Source organism: Anas platyrhynchos, chromosome 8, assembly GCF_047663525.1.
Source record: "Anas platyrhynchos isolate ZD024472 breed Pekin duck chromosome 8, IASCAAS_PekinDuck_T2T, whole genome shotgun sequence".
In the NCBI taxonomy this organism is placed as follows: domain Eukaryota; kingdom Metazoa; phylum Chordata; class Aves; order Anseriformes; family Anatidae; genus Anas; species Anas platyrhynchos.
This window is the reverse complement of record NC_092594.1, coordinates 13028029-13044606: the sequence shown is the minus strand read 5'-3', so window position 1 is coordinate 13044606 and position 16578 is coordinate 13028029. Positions and strand designations below refer to the sequence as shown.

At 38.2% G+C, this 16578-nt stretch overlaps 2 protein-coding genes across 5 annotated transcripts in view; one reads left to right on the top strand and one right to left on the bottom strand.

Annotated features, from left to right (window-relative positions):
- FNDC7 (fibronectin type III domain containing 7) overlaps positions 1-15102 on the top strand; it is a 23558-nt gene extending 8456 nt beyond the window's left edge. For 2 of the 4 annotated variants that reach the window (XR_011811106.1, XR_011811105.1), the window contains 7 exons: positions 323-577; positions 1320-1574; positions 2131-2391; positions 3048-3077; positions 3551-3614; positions 13724-13779; positions 14446-15101. Coding sequence is in view for 1 of the 4 variants with exons in the window: in XM_021278116.4 (XP_021133791.1) it covers positions 323-577; positions 1320-1574; positions 2131-2391; positions 3048-3077; positions 3551-3588 (839 nt within the window). In the remaining 3 variants the exon portion in view is untranslated. Of the gene's footprint in view, positions 1-322; positions 578-1319; positions 1575-2130; positions 2392-3047; positions 3078-3550; positions 3615-13723; positions 13895-14445 lie in introns of those variants that run through there. The other 2 variants (XR_011811107.1, XM_021278116.4) reach the window with 2 other exon arrangements.
- PRPF38B (pre-mRNA processing factor 38B) lies at positions 8395-16547 on the bottom strand. The gene is made up of 6 exons (XM_013107741.4): positions 16142-16547; positions 13146-13214; positions 12668-12819; positions 12523-12583; positions 9917-10140; positions 8395-9616 (listed from the first exon to the last, which is right to left on the bottom strand). The coding sequence occupies exons 1-6, from the start codon at positions 16424-16426 to the stop codon at positions 8758-8760; spliced, it is 1650 nt and encodes a 549-aa protein (XP_012963195.2). The 5' UTR covers positions 16427-16547; the 3' UTR covers positions 8395-8757.
- Between the last annotated feature and the right edge of the window lie 31 nt (positions 16548-16578).

The window sequence follows — 16578 nt, the reverse complement described above, 5'->3', positions numbered from 1 at the left end:
AAGGTACTATAACTAACCCAAATGAAAAAGCCTGCTGGAAATATTTAAAAATATATTGTAATTGGGGACCTTAAAAGGGGTTGGACTGAAAGCTACTCAATGCTCCAAGTTTTTGAACCTCAGATGTACAATTCGTCTGTTTTTCTATGCAAAATACTTACATTGCTCTTTCTCTCACAAGTTCCAATTTCTCACCAGAAGCAACTCTTTAAGGATTATAAACTTCTCAGTAGTTTGTCAGTTCTCACTGGAAGGTAATTTTTATGTGTAACTGATTTAGTATGCATAAACACTATTTAGCTGTTAATGTGAAACTTTTCAGCTCCCTGCAGTCCTGAAATTAAAAATATCTCAAAGGAGGCTCTTTCTGTAGTCACTGTGCATTGGCAGTCTAACAATGAAGAAGCTACATATACCGTAACTGCACGAGGAGACGCTGGACTTTGGCATTGCACAAGCTCTGGAAACTCCTGTACCCTAGTTAATCTTCCCTGTGGATCTGCTTTCTCTGTTAGTGCTATAGCAAGGTCACCCGCTGGACAGAGCTTACCCAGCTACAGCGTTCCTTTAGAGACAGGTAAGTGGGAATTGTAAAATATTTAGCATCTTGACATTAAAATACTTCTACTTTGTTTATATTTTAACTTTTTTAATTACCACATGTGTAAATTATATTTTCTGTTGCTGGATGTCTTCTGCTTAAATGTGTGTGAGAGAGAAAGAGAAAAGCATTTGACTGATACTGAGAAACACGAGTGCAATCAGTTATCATTTGTCACAGCTAACTACTATAGTAACATCATCCACTAATATAGTGCATAAACTCCTTGACAACATTTTGACTTTTAATACTGCCAGGAGAAGCAATAAGGCGGTGTCCATCCCAACAACTAGAATAGTCTGAAGAACAGATTAAAACGCATCTTACCACCCTTCCTGCTATTAATTTGTTAACACGGTTTTGTCCTGTATTGTTTGCCCACATAATTCCCAGGCACAGTTGTGGGATAAATGTAGGCCAGTGTCAATTTTTAGCAGGCAGTTTGTCTGTTAACAGTCATTTTATTTTGTAGAGGAGGAAAACTTAAATAGAGACAGAGCTAGACTGAGTCATATGACTTGACGGGTAGAGATGGACCCTGCTTAAACAAACTATAGGTACAGCCTGAGATTGTTTTTCACTATGCTAATACTTGCTTGAAAAGTATGCAAGCTTTCATTCCTTCACTCTTCAAAATGTAATACCGTAGCAGCAATGCCTTAATTATTTCAGTTCTACAAGTAAAAAGCAGAAAACATTTTTTTTTCCCCTTTTTAAGCTCCTTGTTGCCCTAACGACCTGACACTGACTCAAGTGACACAGTCTGTAACAAACATCAGCTGGTCTGCTGGGATGGGTGCTCAGACATATGTAACAGTGCTGGAGTCTTCCAAAGGATGGGCAAAGTGTCACACTCTCCAAAACTACTGTCTCCTGGGATGCATCGCATGTGGCACCACCTATACAGTATCACTGAGAGCAATCAGTGAAACTGGTTTGACATCCAGTTGCACGTATCAAGGATACTCTTCCAGTACGTAAATAATAAAAGCAATTGGGAAGACCTAATATACAACTTGGCGTAGCGTTCCTCTCGTACAAATAGTGAAGCTGAAATTCAACAAATAGTCAATACACTTGCAGTTCCCTCTTTTACATAAATGCACTTTGGATTGATTTCACATATCATTCAACCCCTGTTCTTTTAACTGTTATCAGGGGCTATATAAGTAAGTTTTAATAACAACATTCCAGAACCAAATATTTAATTATGCTATAGCATAATTAAAATCTGGAGTCCACAAAAGGATCCTTACCTTCTAGGTAGCCCTAGAGCCTCCAAGAGACAGGCAAGAGCAACAATATTCCCATGTATAGAACAAGTACCAAATTTCAGCTTTATAGTATATTAGAGTCTGATAGAACACTTTCATCCCTATTCAATATTATTCTGGCTTTCTGCTAAATGTTAATTGCTCATTGAAATGCTGGTATTTAGTGGGTTAGTAATCATATCACATGGTATAAATTCACTATAAAGTATTGTGGATTTACAAGTAAGGTTATTGATATATTGAATATCCTATTAGGTGCTTGCTGTCCTTCTGGAGTGAAGCTGTACAGAATTGGCAACAACGGTATCCGGGTGTACTGGCGAGCTTCTGCAGAAGCAAAAAGCTACAATACTGATTTACGTGGTTCAAAAGGCAATTTCACCTGTACCCCTAGCTCTGGGCAAAGTTACTGTGATATCACTGAGATACCTTGTGGGGACGTCTACACAGTGGTAGTATCTCCAGTTACCGATACGGAGCCAAAGCTGACTTTTTGTCCTAAGAAAATATATTCAGGTAAAACTTAATTGAACAATATATTTCTGTCAATACATGCTAGATTGTTAAAATGTAATCAGAAGTTATGTGAGTAAAGTTATGTGAGTAAAGGTAGCACAACCCAGAACTTTTCTATTTTAATGTTGACTCCAGAGTAACTTTTATGAGTGCTATCACGCAGCATCTGTGACTGGAGCTTCACAGGGACATTTTGGGATTAATGCAAGAAAAAAGTTGTTTGTCTCAATGTATTTCTTGCATAAGGATCACTAGCACTTATCTACACAGATGCTTCTCAACTAGATCATTTCTTTGCATAGTGAATGCAGAGAAGTTCAGTTTCAGCTGGCATAGTAGTGGTTAGACTACAGAAGCAAGTAAAAGAGGATTTTAATTGATTTGTCTTCTGCTGTTATTGTTTGTGGAAAAAAAAAATTAAGAACTTTTTATGAACCACTCTTAACAGGATAGGAGGTATTATACATAAAAATTGTAGTAGTAATAGTTGCAGTAATCTCCTTGGGATTCCTTTCCCAGGACATAAATTTAAACTATTGTAACTACAGTTGTCTGATGAAAATGCACAGTTGAATAACATGAACTACATTGTACAGCCTACTGTTTTCCAGTTTACAACCTCATCTAACATCCATACTGCTTTCATATCATTTCAGTAACCTGTTCTGGAAGCTCTGTTGGAATGGGTAAGAACAAATAGCACATTCATTCCAAATTCATGATGTTTGCAAAGCTAATTAACACTGTGACAACAAATAAGTTGCAAATAAGTTACATTGGATAGTTAAGGCTTAGTGTTATGCAGGGTTGTCTCACCACTATCTTATAACGCATTATTTTAAAAAATCTTGTTACCTACATTATTGACTTTATGGTATCATGCCATTCTACCCCATCACATGACATCTACTGTTTATCTAATAGTACATAACAAAAGGCAGGCTTTTGTAGCATAGCCATATCCAATTACAGATTAAACTAGGTCACTACTCTGGCTATGACGTACCTGAATCTATTCTACCTTATTTTGCAAGTGCTTCAGAGTAGTCTTGTGCTTCATTTCTCTACAAAAAAATGCTGAAAACAGTTTCAAAAGCTTTTCCCTAGACAGTTGCTTTACTCTAATTGAAATCACCTTAATTTCTGAATTCTGTTACAGTGATTTATAGAGGAAAGAACAATGCAGAACATGTCTAGATGGACAATGTGGTTCAGACAGGGAGGTAAGTTCTAAGAGTCCTAGGATTAGGATGTTTGCTTTTTTCAGCTGCTTAAATCTTCGGGACTGAAGGGATAAACTGCATTCATTCTATATAAGTTATTTGTTAAAATCCATCTTATATACCTCATGTTGCCTACTCCTACTACCAATACTCATTTGTCCTCTCCTACAGTAACCCATCTTCAGCTTCCTTAAGCCTTTTCTATTGATTTTATAATCCCCCATCAGAGGAACCCTACACCAAAGACAAACAAATCAAGCTACTCTCCAGTACTCAATTGCCTTCTTTCTCCCATCCAAAACTACTCAATCTCCCACAAAGTACTCGTTTTCTGGGCAAGTTACTGTCCTTGTCTCAAGGATGTTCTCAAAAGGATGGTGAGAAGTCACTGCCGGCTTTTTTCTTCCCCAGGGTTGATAATTTCCTCTCCTCTGCTCTCCAAGAGCTACCTTGGATATTAAAGATGTTGCTAATACCATCCTCCCTATTGCTCTTTCCCTGAAGCTCGAAAGATTACATCTATGCTTAATTGCAACAGTCACAGCTGCTTCAAGATGGGGAGGGAAGCTGAACACCTAGCTCTATCTGAAATCTAATCCAGAACACTGAATTTCAGCCCTAAATGAGATCATTTTTAAATGCGGATGAATGTAGATAGTGATATTGGTTACCGTGAACTGTAATTTTCCCTGTACAGCAATCAGTTTTAGAAGCTGTTCCAAAAAGCTGTTACCAATCACTAGGGGCATTCTAGACCTAATATACCACTGAAGTACTGAAAGCCAAAAGAAAGAGTAAAATTTAACTTTTTTTTTTTAAAGAAAAAACAAGTTTAGGTGCTCTCAAAACTATTTTGACACAATCTAAGTATGCTATTTGATTTTAATTAAAAGAGTAAGTTTCCTCTTTATAATTTTGAGGTGACTCATGAGGGTAAACAACAACCTCTTCAATCCATATTCTGCTTTGTAGCTAACTAACAAATGCCATTTACTAACATTGTTAGCTTTTTTTCTTTTTCCCAAGGCAGAACTTTTTTCATACTCCACTGTGGTTACTTTTTCAGCCAACATAGCAAATATGATAAAACATGTTCAGGAGTTCCAGTTATACATGAAATTATGAAAAGGTATTTTACAAATGTCTTCAGAAAATTATGGAAATAATGTTACCGAAGTCAAGAGGTTTGTTTGGAACACTTTTCAGGTTATAAATGCCATGCATTGTGAAGTTTCCTTTCTCTGCAGACCACAGTTGTACTGGCTCCGTCACAGGTTCTGCTCTCTTACACAAAACCATCTCATAGGAATCTGGCACTTGAGCGTAGATGTCACAAGAAATCACATTGCTTCTTAGAAAATGGTTTGCATTTGACTCACTGTCAATCAAGTCCTTCAGAAAAGAAGGCCTAAAACTGCCCTGTATTATTTAACAGTTGAAATTTCTTATATGTTAGGGAGAAAAAGTTTTGTTCAGTTTACCTGTTATAAAAAGATTTTGCAACAGTATTTGATAAGTGACTGGACTTTCAAAAGTCTAAGGCCGTCTCTTTTGGAATCATCTTAAATTTAGACCACAGCTTTCCTCCTTTCATGTAAAGAATCCTGATACTTTTGTTCTCTCACTTCCATCAACGAAGTGCTCAAGCATGTAGCAGTCAGTGGAAGTCATCTAATTCTTTTAGCTTCTCCTTAGCATTTCCTGATGCTTTGTATACTGTTTTTATTATGAGTCTACTGTGACATTCAGCTTTAAATACAAAAACTACAAGCTCAGTAATATTTCAGCAACATATGAAAACAGGTGCACACAAGTACTCCCACAGAATGCAATCTGGTGTATAGCCCTGCCATTCAGATTACTTTTTCCAATACAGAGACAATCAAAATACCATTCTCAACATGTTCAGAATTCAGAGATGCACAAATTTTTATTTTTTTTATTTACACCTATTCCCTGTATAGTTGTGTGGCAATAGATGGATGTAAATCGTTGGGGTCACAAAGCCTTCATCCTTACTTAAAGGATGCCAGTTTACTACCTCTTAATATCTGAAATAATGTTCAGCTAATTAGGTAATATCTTCAAAAGGAAAGAAAAGTAATTAAGTATTTTATTTCTTAAATTAGTATCGTTAGTCCAGATAAGTACTTACCTTTGAAGCTACAGGAAATTTCCAAGACATATTTGGCTTCAAGAGAAATGATTACATAGGTGTGTCAATATGATCAAACACTATGGACACACGGTAAAACCTTGGAAACTTCAAGTTCACAGTGTTTGACCTGTTGCACCTTTAACCTCAGAACAGAGTAATCGAACAGGCTCTTGTCAGGACAAAGCTCTGTAACCATGCCTCCTGGGAGAAATGAAGTTTTACAGAACTTTCTCCAACAACCAGGAGACAAATCAGTGCTGCAGCTTGTACTGCTAGCTACCACATCAGACCTATCAGCGCTCTACAGATCTTACTGTTTCTGATCAGAGCTGTTGTGGAAGTTCTTTGGATCTGTTCCTTCAGGTTTCAAGGACAGTAGCACAAATTAAAATAGCATCAGAAAGACAAAAAGAATTAAAGAGTCCCTGTATCCAAACCCAAGAGCTGTAAGATACTAAATCCCAATAATTTAAGACAGGTGTCTTGGTTTAAATGATTTTCACATTTTGGTCAGTCACAAATACTGTGCTATCCCCTACACTGCTAGCTCAAGTACAGTATACAGATAAATCAGGTCCAAGAGTCAAAAAGTCCTATTTATTGAAAAAAGGCAAAGTCCTCAAATTATTGCATTTGTAAGAGACACTGGCATGGGCTGGCCTTTGCACAAGCTGTATCAAAATGTTCACTATTGTTATTACAGTAAGACAGCTCTATCCACTTCAAGGAGATAGTTTCTCATGTATCTGGAGTTTGTCTGCAAATAAACCAATCCTTCATCGTAACTCCAAGCAATGGGAAAAGAGAAGCACTGAAGACAACTTGAAATCAGTAATTAATTTTCCCTGGCATAATGAACACTGGCCTTACAGCTGCTCTGCCACAAAATATACTTATTTCAGAAACTCAGTGGCTGAAGGTTAAAAGCTTACAAGCCCTCCAGTAGCAAATAAGGTGTTCCACAGACATCAAAGCTGTCCTAATTCTTTTGAAAAATCCTTCCAGACTCTTCTGGTGGACTGCAAGGTTAGTTCTAATCATCTACTAATCAAGGTATTTCTTGAATGGCCAACACAGCTTTTCTCCTCTGCCACTAAAAGTTCAAACACCGCAATTAAATTGCGGTGAAACTTGTTCAAGGATACACTTAGTTTCAAGCTTAGATTTTAAATTCAGATAAAAATATAACACCAACTAAACAACCTCATTATCGACGCTTCTCATACTGCTGATCATGGTGACAAAAGAAAGACTAACTCCTTGCAAAGCACTAAGTGCAGAGAGGAAGAGAAAATTGAGTTTGTTATTTTTGCTTCCTTAACTCCTACAGAATGAATGGTATTATTACAAATCAAGCACTTTTTGTTTTTTCTCCTCATGAAAGATTAGTGACAATGTAAGAATTGTTTTACTACAGTAGGATTTAAGATAAATATTTAGTGAATACTCAGGAAAATGGTTTAAGAAAACATTAATATTTCAATATATTATACCTAGATGACCTGCATTAGACAGAAGCAAAAAAGCACAAACATCAATTTATTCCTACCTTCACTTCACTTCAAGACCCTAACTTAAGTCACCCGCACGTTCTTCCCATTTCCCAGGCTACTCCATTTCTTTGTTAGTTACATGTTCTACATAAGGTACCTGTTACATAAAAGGCCTTATTCATAAAGTGTCACTTGGTTTAAGATGAAAGATGGAGGAACACAAACACTTCGACTGGCAATAAGCATGCAGGGAAAAGCTGAGACCCAATACAAAGGAATTAATTGAGAGTTTATTCCAGATGGTTCTCCTCACTTAGTATACAAGTCAGAATAATCTATCAAATAAGCCTGGACTTTAATGAAATGGATTTTGTTTTTCCCTATAATGCATTTTGGTTTTTGCTTCTAACAACCTGTTTAAAAAAAATCTGCCAGATGAAACGTTCTGCACAAACTGCAATCTTCCTATTTGTAGAAAATATGACTTAAAAAAGGACACTATTAGGTAATTCATATTTTAAATGTTTACACTTAGAAAAATGCTTTGGAAGCTTGAAACTGAAATCTTTTGTAATGATCTTCTTCCTCCTACCTCCCTCTTCCCATCTTAAATGCCTTTATTAGCCCAGGATTACCATAAATGACAGAGTGCAGCTGCTGATTAAAGACATTAGAAGACCACAAATGGATGAACTGTTTAAATGAATTGGAAGCTTACATGATTATTTTTTTTTTTTCCCCAAACAAAATGCATAGATGGCTACAGTACTCATCCATCAACCTTTACAGTGTCTGCTTGAGGTAGCCTTCCTAAAGAATTACTAAACAAGCCCCAACATAATCTAAAATCTTTGCATCAAAACCACTATCTCCTTCAAAGTCCACTCTCAGTTTAACACCAGCGGTGATCAACAACATAATACATTTTAAAAGCTTTTGAAAACAGCAGGTACAGTGGACATAAACGTTATTCTAAATCTGCAGCCCTCCGTGTACGTTGTATGCACATAAATATCTCAGCTATAATACACATTCAAGATCCACCCCTAAAATTGCCATACTATTATGTAAAGCACAGCCATGCTAACTTCAGGATACAAACCATAATTCCACGTCTACAAAATGCAAGTAGAATTAGTGGCAGTTTATTGCCTCATACAAATTTAACCAACATGGCAACCATGCCAAAGGAATTAAAACATTTTCAGGACATATGTACAGACTGTACATTTCAGAAACATCTGAACAATAAAAATGCAAGAACAATCTCTGCATTACGAATTAAACTAAACAAATGGTTCGAAACCGTCGATGTGTTGAATGGGTTTACAAAGGCACTTCCCTACCCAAAATAGGAAATGACAATCTGCAGCCTAGAGGGAGGTCGGAGAAGAGTGCTCATCAACTACTGCACAATCTCAACTTTAAGAAAAAATAAGCAGGATTTAATCAAACATTTATAGGATTCAATGTGATCCACTTCCGAAAGAGTTCACACAGTCTCATCTTTGTTTTTGTGTTGCTTTTCTTGGCTCTCTCGCTCTGTACTTTGGCTCCTTCGACGATCGTGTTTGTCTGAATGGTCCTTGCTATCACTGGGATCATGTTTGTGGGAACGGTCTTTGCTTCTACTACGCTTTCTAGATCTTTCTTTACTGGGACTGTGGTCTCGTTTTTTGGACTTCTCGACACTATCTGTTCTTCCTCTGCTTCTGCTCCTACTTCGTTTATTTGATTTCTCTTTGCTTTCGCTTTTATGTTTACTTGATTTCTCTTTGCTCCTGCTTCTGCTGCGCTTACCTGTATTCTTACTTCGACTTCTACTCCTATGCTTTCTTTCCCGGCTTCGACTTCTACTATGTTTTCTCTCTTTTTTGGAATCCCTCTTATCATCCCGGTGTTTCTTGTCATCTTTGTCATCCTTGTGTCTTCTCTCTTCTGGATCACCCTTACTTCTCCTTTCTTTTGATCTTTCTCTAGACCGATCACTATCTTTTTCCCTCTCGCTACCTCTCTCCTTGTCATAATCTCTCTCTTTTTTCCGGCTGCGTTCATTCTCTTTCTCTCGCTCCCTGTCCCTGTCTCGTCTATCTCCTTTCCTGTCACGACTCCGACTACGGCTTCTGTACCGTTCCCTGCTTCTGCTTCGTCTCCGTTCTAGCGCGCGATCAGTGCTTCGAGATCTCCGCCTTTCTTTTTCTCTCTCCTTAGCTTCACGTTCTAATCTCTGCCGTTCCCTCTCTCTTTCTAGCTCTCTGTCAAAGCTAGATGATCCATGGGGTTCCCGGTGATGACTTCTGCTTCTGGATCTTCTGGGAGACCTCCTGGGACTGATGGATCGCCTTGGAGACCTTTAAAAAAAAAAAAAAAAAAAAAAAAAGGATAATCAGTAAGAAACACACTTTTAAAAGCAGAGGGAATCTCCTTACTTTCCAATTTAAATATAGGCTGTGTATGTGAAGTATAATCTTAAATACCAAGTATCCCGCAAATACTATATCATCTAATCTTAGCCATTAGCATTCATAAACACTTTGGGCTATTGCCCTGAAACTCATCTCATTGGGAAAAAAAAAAAAGACACATTTCTGGTAGCAAGTCATTCAATATTGACATTTCAATGTTAATTTTCAAAATAACATGCATATGACCTTGAACGTCTACGTTCTACATGCCGGTCTATTTCTTCCATTCCCTCCTTGCCATCTTTCTTGATTTTTCTGGGTCTGCTTTTAATTTGTTGGTCGATAGTTTTCTGGACTGGCACAGGAATTCTTGGAAACAACGTGGAAAACCATTCCAGCTTAGTAAGGAAGGAACGAAGCATCTCCCCGATGGTCATAACACAGCCCCCACCTGCCTTCACGTCCAAGTCCTACAAAATACAAACAAAAAGTATTCTGATGGTCAAACATATTCTTTACTGACTTTCAAAAAAAATGCTGCTACATTACTGCCCTCTTGAAGTCTCATGACTATGAAAGTTTACTTGTCTTTTATTCTAATACATTTCCTTAGAAAAGTTCAAACTCTGTACCCTTTGCATTTGGCAGTATGTTACAGATAGGGCCTGGGACTTAATACAAATGCATGCAGGAACACGCTAATCCTGCAGCCATCTGGGTGGTAAGGGACTGTCAATGAGGAGATTAAGACAAAATCCCCTTACAGTCTGGTTACATGGTATGATCCTGTATTTTATATAAATGCCACAAAGTTGAGAAGTCCTCTCAAACTACATTTAATACTTCATTTTGTGGATGCACAACTGCGTACCATCATACCCAACCCTGTGGCCTAAATCATTTAAGAACTACATCATTGCCTATCTAAAAATGATCACAGAAAAATCTGGAGTACAAAATGGCATCCTACCAAAATTGGAAGCAATAGCAAACCAACTGCCATGAAGCAGTGAGGTTTCTAATTTAGAAACATGTAAAAAAATAAATAAATGAACAAATAATTGGAAACGCATAATCCATGATGACCATTGTCTCTGAAAAGGGTCATTACCGCATGAAGGCCTTCTTGCTATGCCCTCTCACAGCTCAGGACATGTTAGTCAGCTATTGTCAGTCCCAAACCTATAGTGCAAGCACACAAGGAAAGTGAGATTTGTTATCTAAACAGGAAGAGAAAATCTAAATGTAAAACTGCTTGCACTCACACACATTTAAGTGTTCAGATATACAGTATTTCCAAATATAATCGCTGCAGAGATCTAAAGAAGAAAAAAAGGAGTTAAACGTAGCACCTGGAGAGTACGTACAGTTAAACAAAATAAACATAAGAAGCATTTTGAAAGAAACCCTGGGAAGTTTTTCACGGCAGCATGAGAAAAGATGAACTGCTTCCATATACTTAAGAACTGGAAGAAAAAAGAATCCTGTAGGTTTAAATAATTTTATCGATAAGTTGGCTTCATCCTTCAAGTTTGACCAGGACTGGTAAGAAACTTAGGAAAAAACAGCCCCAAAGTACCTTTTCCTACATAATGCAACACTACTGAAAGCGGCTTGGAAAGAAACACTAATTCCAAAAAAAAACAGCATTCCAATGGGATGTTTTCAACAATACACAAATATGTCCTGATAACCAATCTTCCTGGTAAAGTTTAACGCAGCACTGCAGAGAAGAGTTGATAATAACTAGCTCCACCTAGGGGAGAAGGAGGGTATCACAGCTATGCAATCAAGATTTACATTTATTTTGATTTTGTTACAAACATACAGTAATATCAAGTTCCCTGAAATAACTGCTACCTTTGCACACTGTTTTTGAAACTTAACATGAAGGAAGCTGTTTAAATACACTGTATGGCATGTGAGATAGAGGTATAATTAACACTTCTTTAATACAAGTATTTGGATATCATTCGCAACTACACGTGAAGTTCCTTGAAGTAGACACCTACTGTCACACTGAAGAGGGCAAATGATTTTGCCTGTCCAATTCCCTAACCATGGGATGCAATTTTAAACGTGCTAAATAAATACAAATCACCACATTACATAGCTGACTATCTACCTTGAAACCTCATCCACAAGCTCCTTGTTCATTTCTCCAAACAGTAAACAGGACTAAAGGCATTATCCTACCCTATGGCATAATGCCACCTTCTTTACTGCATTTTTTAAGTTATCAACTCATGTTGCTTTTTAGTGCCCCTCACCGAAGACAGTAAGGTCAATAACATCACTTGACGCAGCAGTTGTTGGTTACTCCTCCCCAAAAATGCTGCCTTTATTTATTCCAAAACATAAAAACAATTACCAGAGATATTTTTTTTGATAATTTCATCTTATTCTAACGTGAATGTTGGTTTCTACTACATACTTTCCACTCTTCATGTGAATACCAACTCCCTCCGTCCCAGTAATAAACAGGAAAGACCAATTTAGCACTCAGTACTTACTATACCTTGTTTAAATAATGATTTTGTCTTGAAAAAAGCATACAGAACCCACACTCAGCCTACTGCCCATTCTGATTTAATAACAACTCTTTCGCATGGCATCATATTATTTGACACAGAAACATCCTCATCAATTGAAAACTCCGTTACGTCTTGGAAATCCAAGCAAAATGACCCAGGTCCCAGCTCTGATCTGCTTTCTGCACCATTTAATGAAAGAATACAGTAACAATATTATTTGCAGCATTCAAACTACAGCAAAACTTATCAGTCTTTAATCCTAAAGCAGTTATATGAAAAGAAACAAAAGAAAACAAATTATTACCCTCGGCGACATACCTCTTCATCATCAAGAAAGGATTCAAACCAGTCCCATAGATCTGTAGGTGGTTGTGTGTACCTTTAAGTACAAAAAGAATGCAAAAGCTTTAATGCAACTTTCTGTACAGTAAACTGGTCATTAGCTGACTGTATTGACACTTACCTAATATACATAAATCCAAGAGCCCTAATATATGGAGAGTCTGTATGAGTTATAAGGCCCATCACTTGCTTACGGGTCAGCTTCAGTGTAAATAATTTGTAGAGCAGACAAAAGGCAGTGGACACAATTCCTCCAGTTCCAACACCACGGACCTTTCAAAAAAAAAAAAGTTAGGTGACGATACAGGAAGCCACAAAATCTTTATCCAGTATCTACAAACATACAGTAACTAATACAGGAAGAATTCTAAATCTACAAATGTAATTACGTGAACAAAGTACCACTACTTAAGTAACACTACTTGCCTCCGCAGTTTCAGCTCCTCTGGAAGCAAGGGGAATATACCAACTCTTTGTAATAAATCCTTTTACATGTAGGGACTTAGCCAACAACCAACATACAAGAAGTTTCAGCTATGCTTGGGAAATGTTTTCTATCAGACACAGAAAAACGTAAGAAGGCACGTACTTCTACTTACCCCTCCACACATTCCTGTCTGGCCTGCTGTTTTTCTACTCCCCTTTTCCCATGGTTCAACATGCGTAACCTGAAAGGGTGGGGGAAACAAAAGAAAGTTACAATTATAAACTTATAATGTTTAGCTGCCTATACAAACTTAATTTAGTCAACGGGTTTCCTAAATCAATCTTGAATAGCTTGTTAAAAGACAAACTCAAAACCAAGTCTGCTCTGTCCCTAAAGCAGAGCATTTGGCTTCTTTAATTACATCAAAAAAAATTGATACCCCCAAATTATGGATGAAGTAAAAACAAAGTTACCAACTCAAGTGTCTTATTCTATACTCCAGTTTCATGACTCCATGACTAAAACACATCATTACTATTTTCAGTGGTGACTAAATGACCTTTATTTAAACTGTCTCAAGTTCAGTGATACCTGCTGGTGACAAAAATCTAGTCTCATATCCATAAATCTCATTTATGCAGTGAGCTTATCTAGAGATTTCTTCTGGTTATTACCTACAATTAGAAAAAAAAAAAAGATGCCCACAACATAGTGTTTTAATCTAACAAGCTGATGTTATTTTTCTTGTAGACTGCAATGATGATCCTGTAGATGATGATCTTGAAGACCGCAATGAAAAATCCTAGGTAAAATGCTTCCTACATAATAAGGAATAAAGTTTGCCCAATTCAAATCTTCTTTTGAGATGCATTTAGAATGCAAGAACATAATTAGCCATCATTCCTTAAATATGACAATAAGAGTCAAATTAAGAATCATAAGAAGGCCCAAACTATATTTGACATAGTGAAATTCAGAGATGAAACGTCTGTGTTAATGAACAAGTAGATTTCCTAAACGCAACTTAAAACCAGGAAAAAAAAGTGCAAAGCACACTGTGGTATTATGCTAGACTGGGAGTAAAGGCATGTGGCCAAGAGGCACCATAGTTGAGATATTACAGTTCTTGACCAGTACATGAAATAAAGCTAAGTACATACGCAATCACTGGAAATCCTAGAATTAATATTTAATATTTATTAATGCACAAAGGAAGCTACTGAACTGCTTTTGACAGCTGCTGTCTTATCCGAATGTGAAAACTGAGAGATGCCAATACTACATGATTTGAAATCCACAACTTCCCACGTTATTAGCATCACGTGAGAAGTTCAGAAATGCTACATAAATAATAGTGCATACCCTTCAAATTACTTGGTTTTGCCTCAAACTAAAAACTGCTTTTCATATCCTATAAAAGGATTAAGTGTGACACTACCACAATAGTAATCCCTGATTTTTTCCTTCTTAAGTTACAGTTACATTTTTATCATACAAGTCTTGATCCTTCAAAGACTACTGCACGCACTCAACTTGTTGGAAGTACACAGATGAAATGAAGTTGAGGAAGAGCACAAAGATGTAAGATCAAGAATAAAGAAAGAAGTCACCCATTTTGCAGATACAGAACTAAAACAGATAAACAGAAAATTAGAACTACATGTGAATTAATTTAAGTATCTACAAAGAATCTCTGTTTTCAATAACGGATCCTACCACTAGCTGTCTGTGTTAATTTAGAACTTTTTTTCCTATGTCTTCAGCACCTAACATTTGATTTTTTATTTTTATTTTTTTTTCCAAGTGAGCCATTTATCCTGGTTCCTAAAACAAATACGCCTAAAAATACTCGTGCTGCAGTGGATATTGTGCTCATTAAAAAAAAAAAAAAAAAAGGAAAAAAAATCAGGAAGAAAAATGGAGACCATAAGATATTCAACATGATTCAGGAACCTGAAAATATAAGCAGAACTGAAGTCTTGTGAGTATCAGCTAAGTACCTGAACCATCGGGCCATTTTCTGCCTCACATCTACTATTTATGAGTAAGTCAGGGTCTGAGCGTTCTCTTCAATGTGTATTTTTGAGTCAAATAACTGTCAAGTTCAGTAAATCTTATTTATAAGGAATTAATATATTGATATCTAATGATTCATCCAAATTCTTCTCCAATTTAAGATGAAGCCACTTCTGGAATGAAACACTAGGACAAGCAAATAGAACTAGCTGAACTATTGCAGTTGAGCTCTACCAATATAAAGAAGGTGGATCACATCAAGTATTTTTGATTTCATCTGAAGAGATCCACCTAACAAATGTTATGTTCTCAAATTTCCTCCAAATGTCTTAAATCAATTTTGAGCTCTTGACCTCAGTTGCAAAAATAAATTTTACTGTTTTACACTCCAACAAAACAAATATATTTTTTATCTCATATGCAGCAAGTGCTAAGTTTACTAACAAGCCTTCTCTATAATCTATGTTACTCAAAGTACTAAAAAAATTAAGTAGTCTGCTCAAAGTGCCAAAGTCCAATCAGAGATGTGTTGTCAACCTGAGGAACAACACACGGTCTTCATAAGTGCATGCAAACAACGTCAAAGATCTCAAAATGCTTCCAAGGAGTTATTTTTCACAATTATGGTGACTTGACTTGCCTCGGTTAAATGGATGCTTTTTTTTTTTCTTTCAAAGAAATTAAATCTGTTTGGTGACCCAGTAACGTTACTGAGGAGAAACAACATCCCTCAAAGAGAATCCCCTTAATGTCCTACCTACAGCTGACTGAAAACAGCAACCTGAATTATCAAAGCTTTGCTCTCGTTATCAAAACAAAGAATGGGGCTGTGTTGATGAGCATTAATTATGCATACCTCTACCTGGGAGAGCGGCTTGATGGAAGCCTCGCTGCAAAACTGATTCAATCCTGCTAACAAAACAAGAACTGAGACGGGGCGCGCTGACGGTTATCCTCCCAGCACACCCAACCTAACGCCAGGAGCGACGCTAGGAAGAACTGGGGTTCGAATGGGAAGAGAGGCAGTGGATTTGACTGGAAAGAGCGCCGGGGGGCAATCCTGACGGAGCTGAGGCAAAGACCACACGCAGGCCGCTGCGGCGAGCACCTCCTACCCGCCCGCCCGGCCCTGAGGGCCCCGCAGCCCCTCACCTTGAAGTAGATCTCGTCCACCACCTCGTGGTACGTCTTGAGCTCGTAGAGCTGCACCTTGAAGTATGGCGAGGAGAGGATGTTGGTGAGGATCATGGGGTTGAGGTTCATGGTCTTCTCGTTGCCCCACAGCGGCAGCACGTTGCCCTGCTTGCCGGAGGCCGCCGGCTTCGGGGCGCCGCTCTGCAGCTGCTGCTGGCCCGGGGCGGCGGCGCCGGCCTGGTGCTGCGCCGCCTGCTGCCCCTGGCAGTTGCCGGCGCCCACGGCGGGGCTGTTGTTGGCCATGGCGGCGGCGCGGGGCCTGCGGGGCGGCGGCGGCCGCGGCGGGACCGGGCGGGACGGGACGGGACGGGCCGGGCGCTGCCTCCGCCGACGGCCGACAAGATGGCGGCCCCCGCGGAAGTGACGCCCGCGCCTTCCGGGGCCGAGCCCGCCAA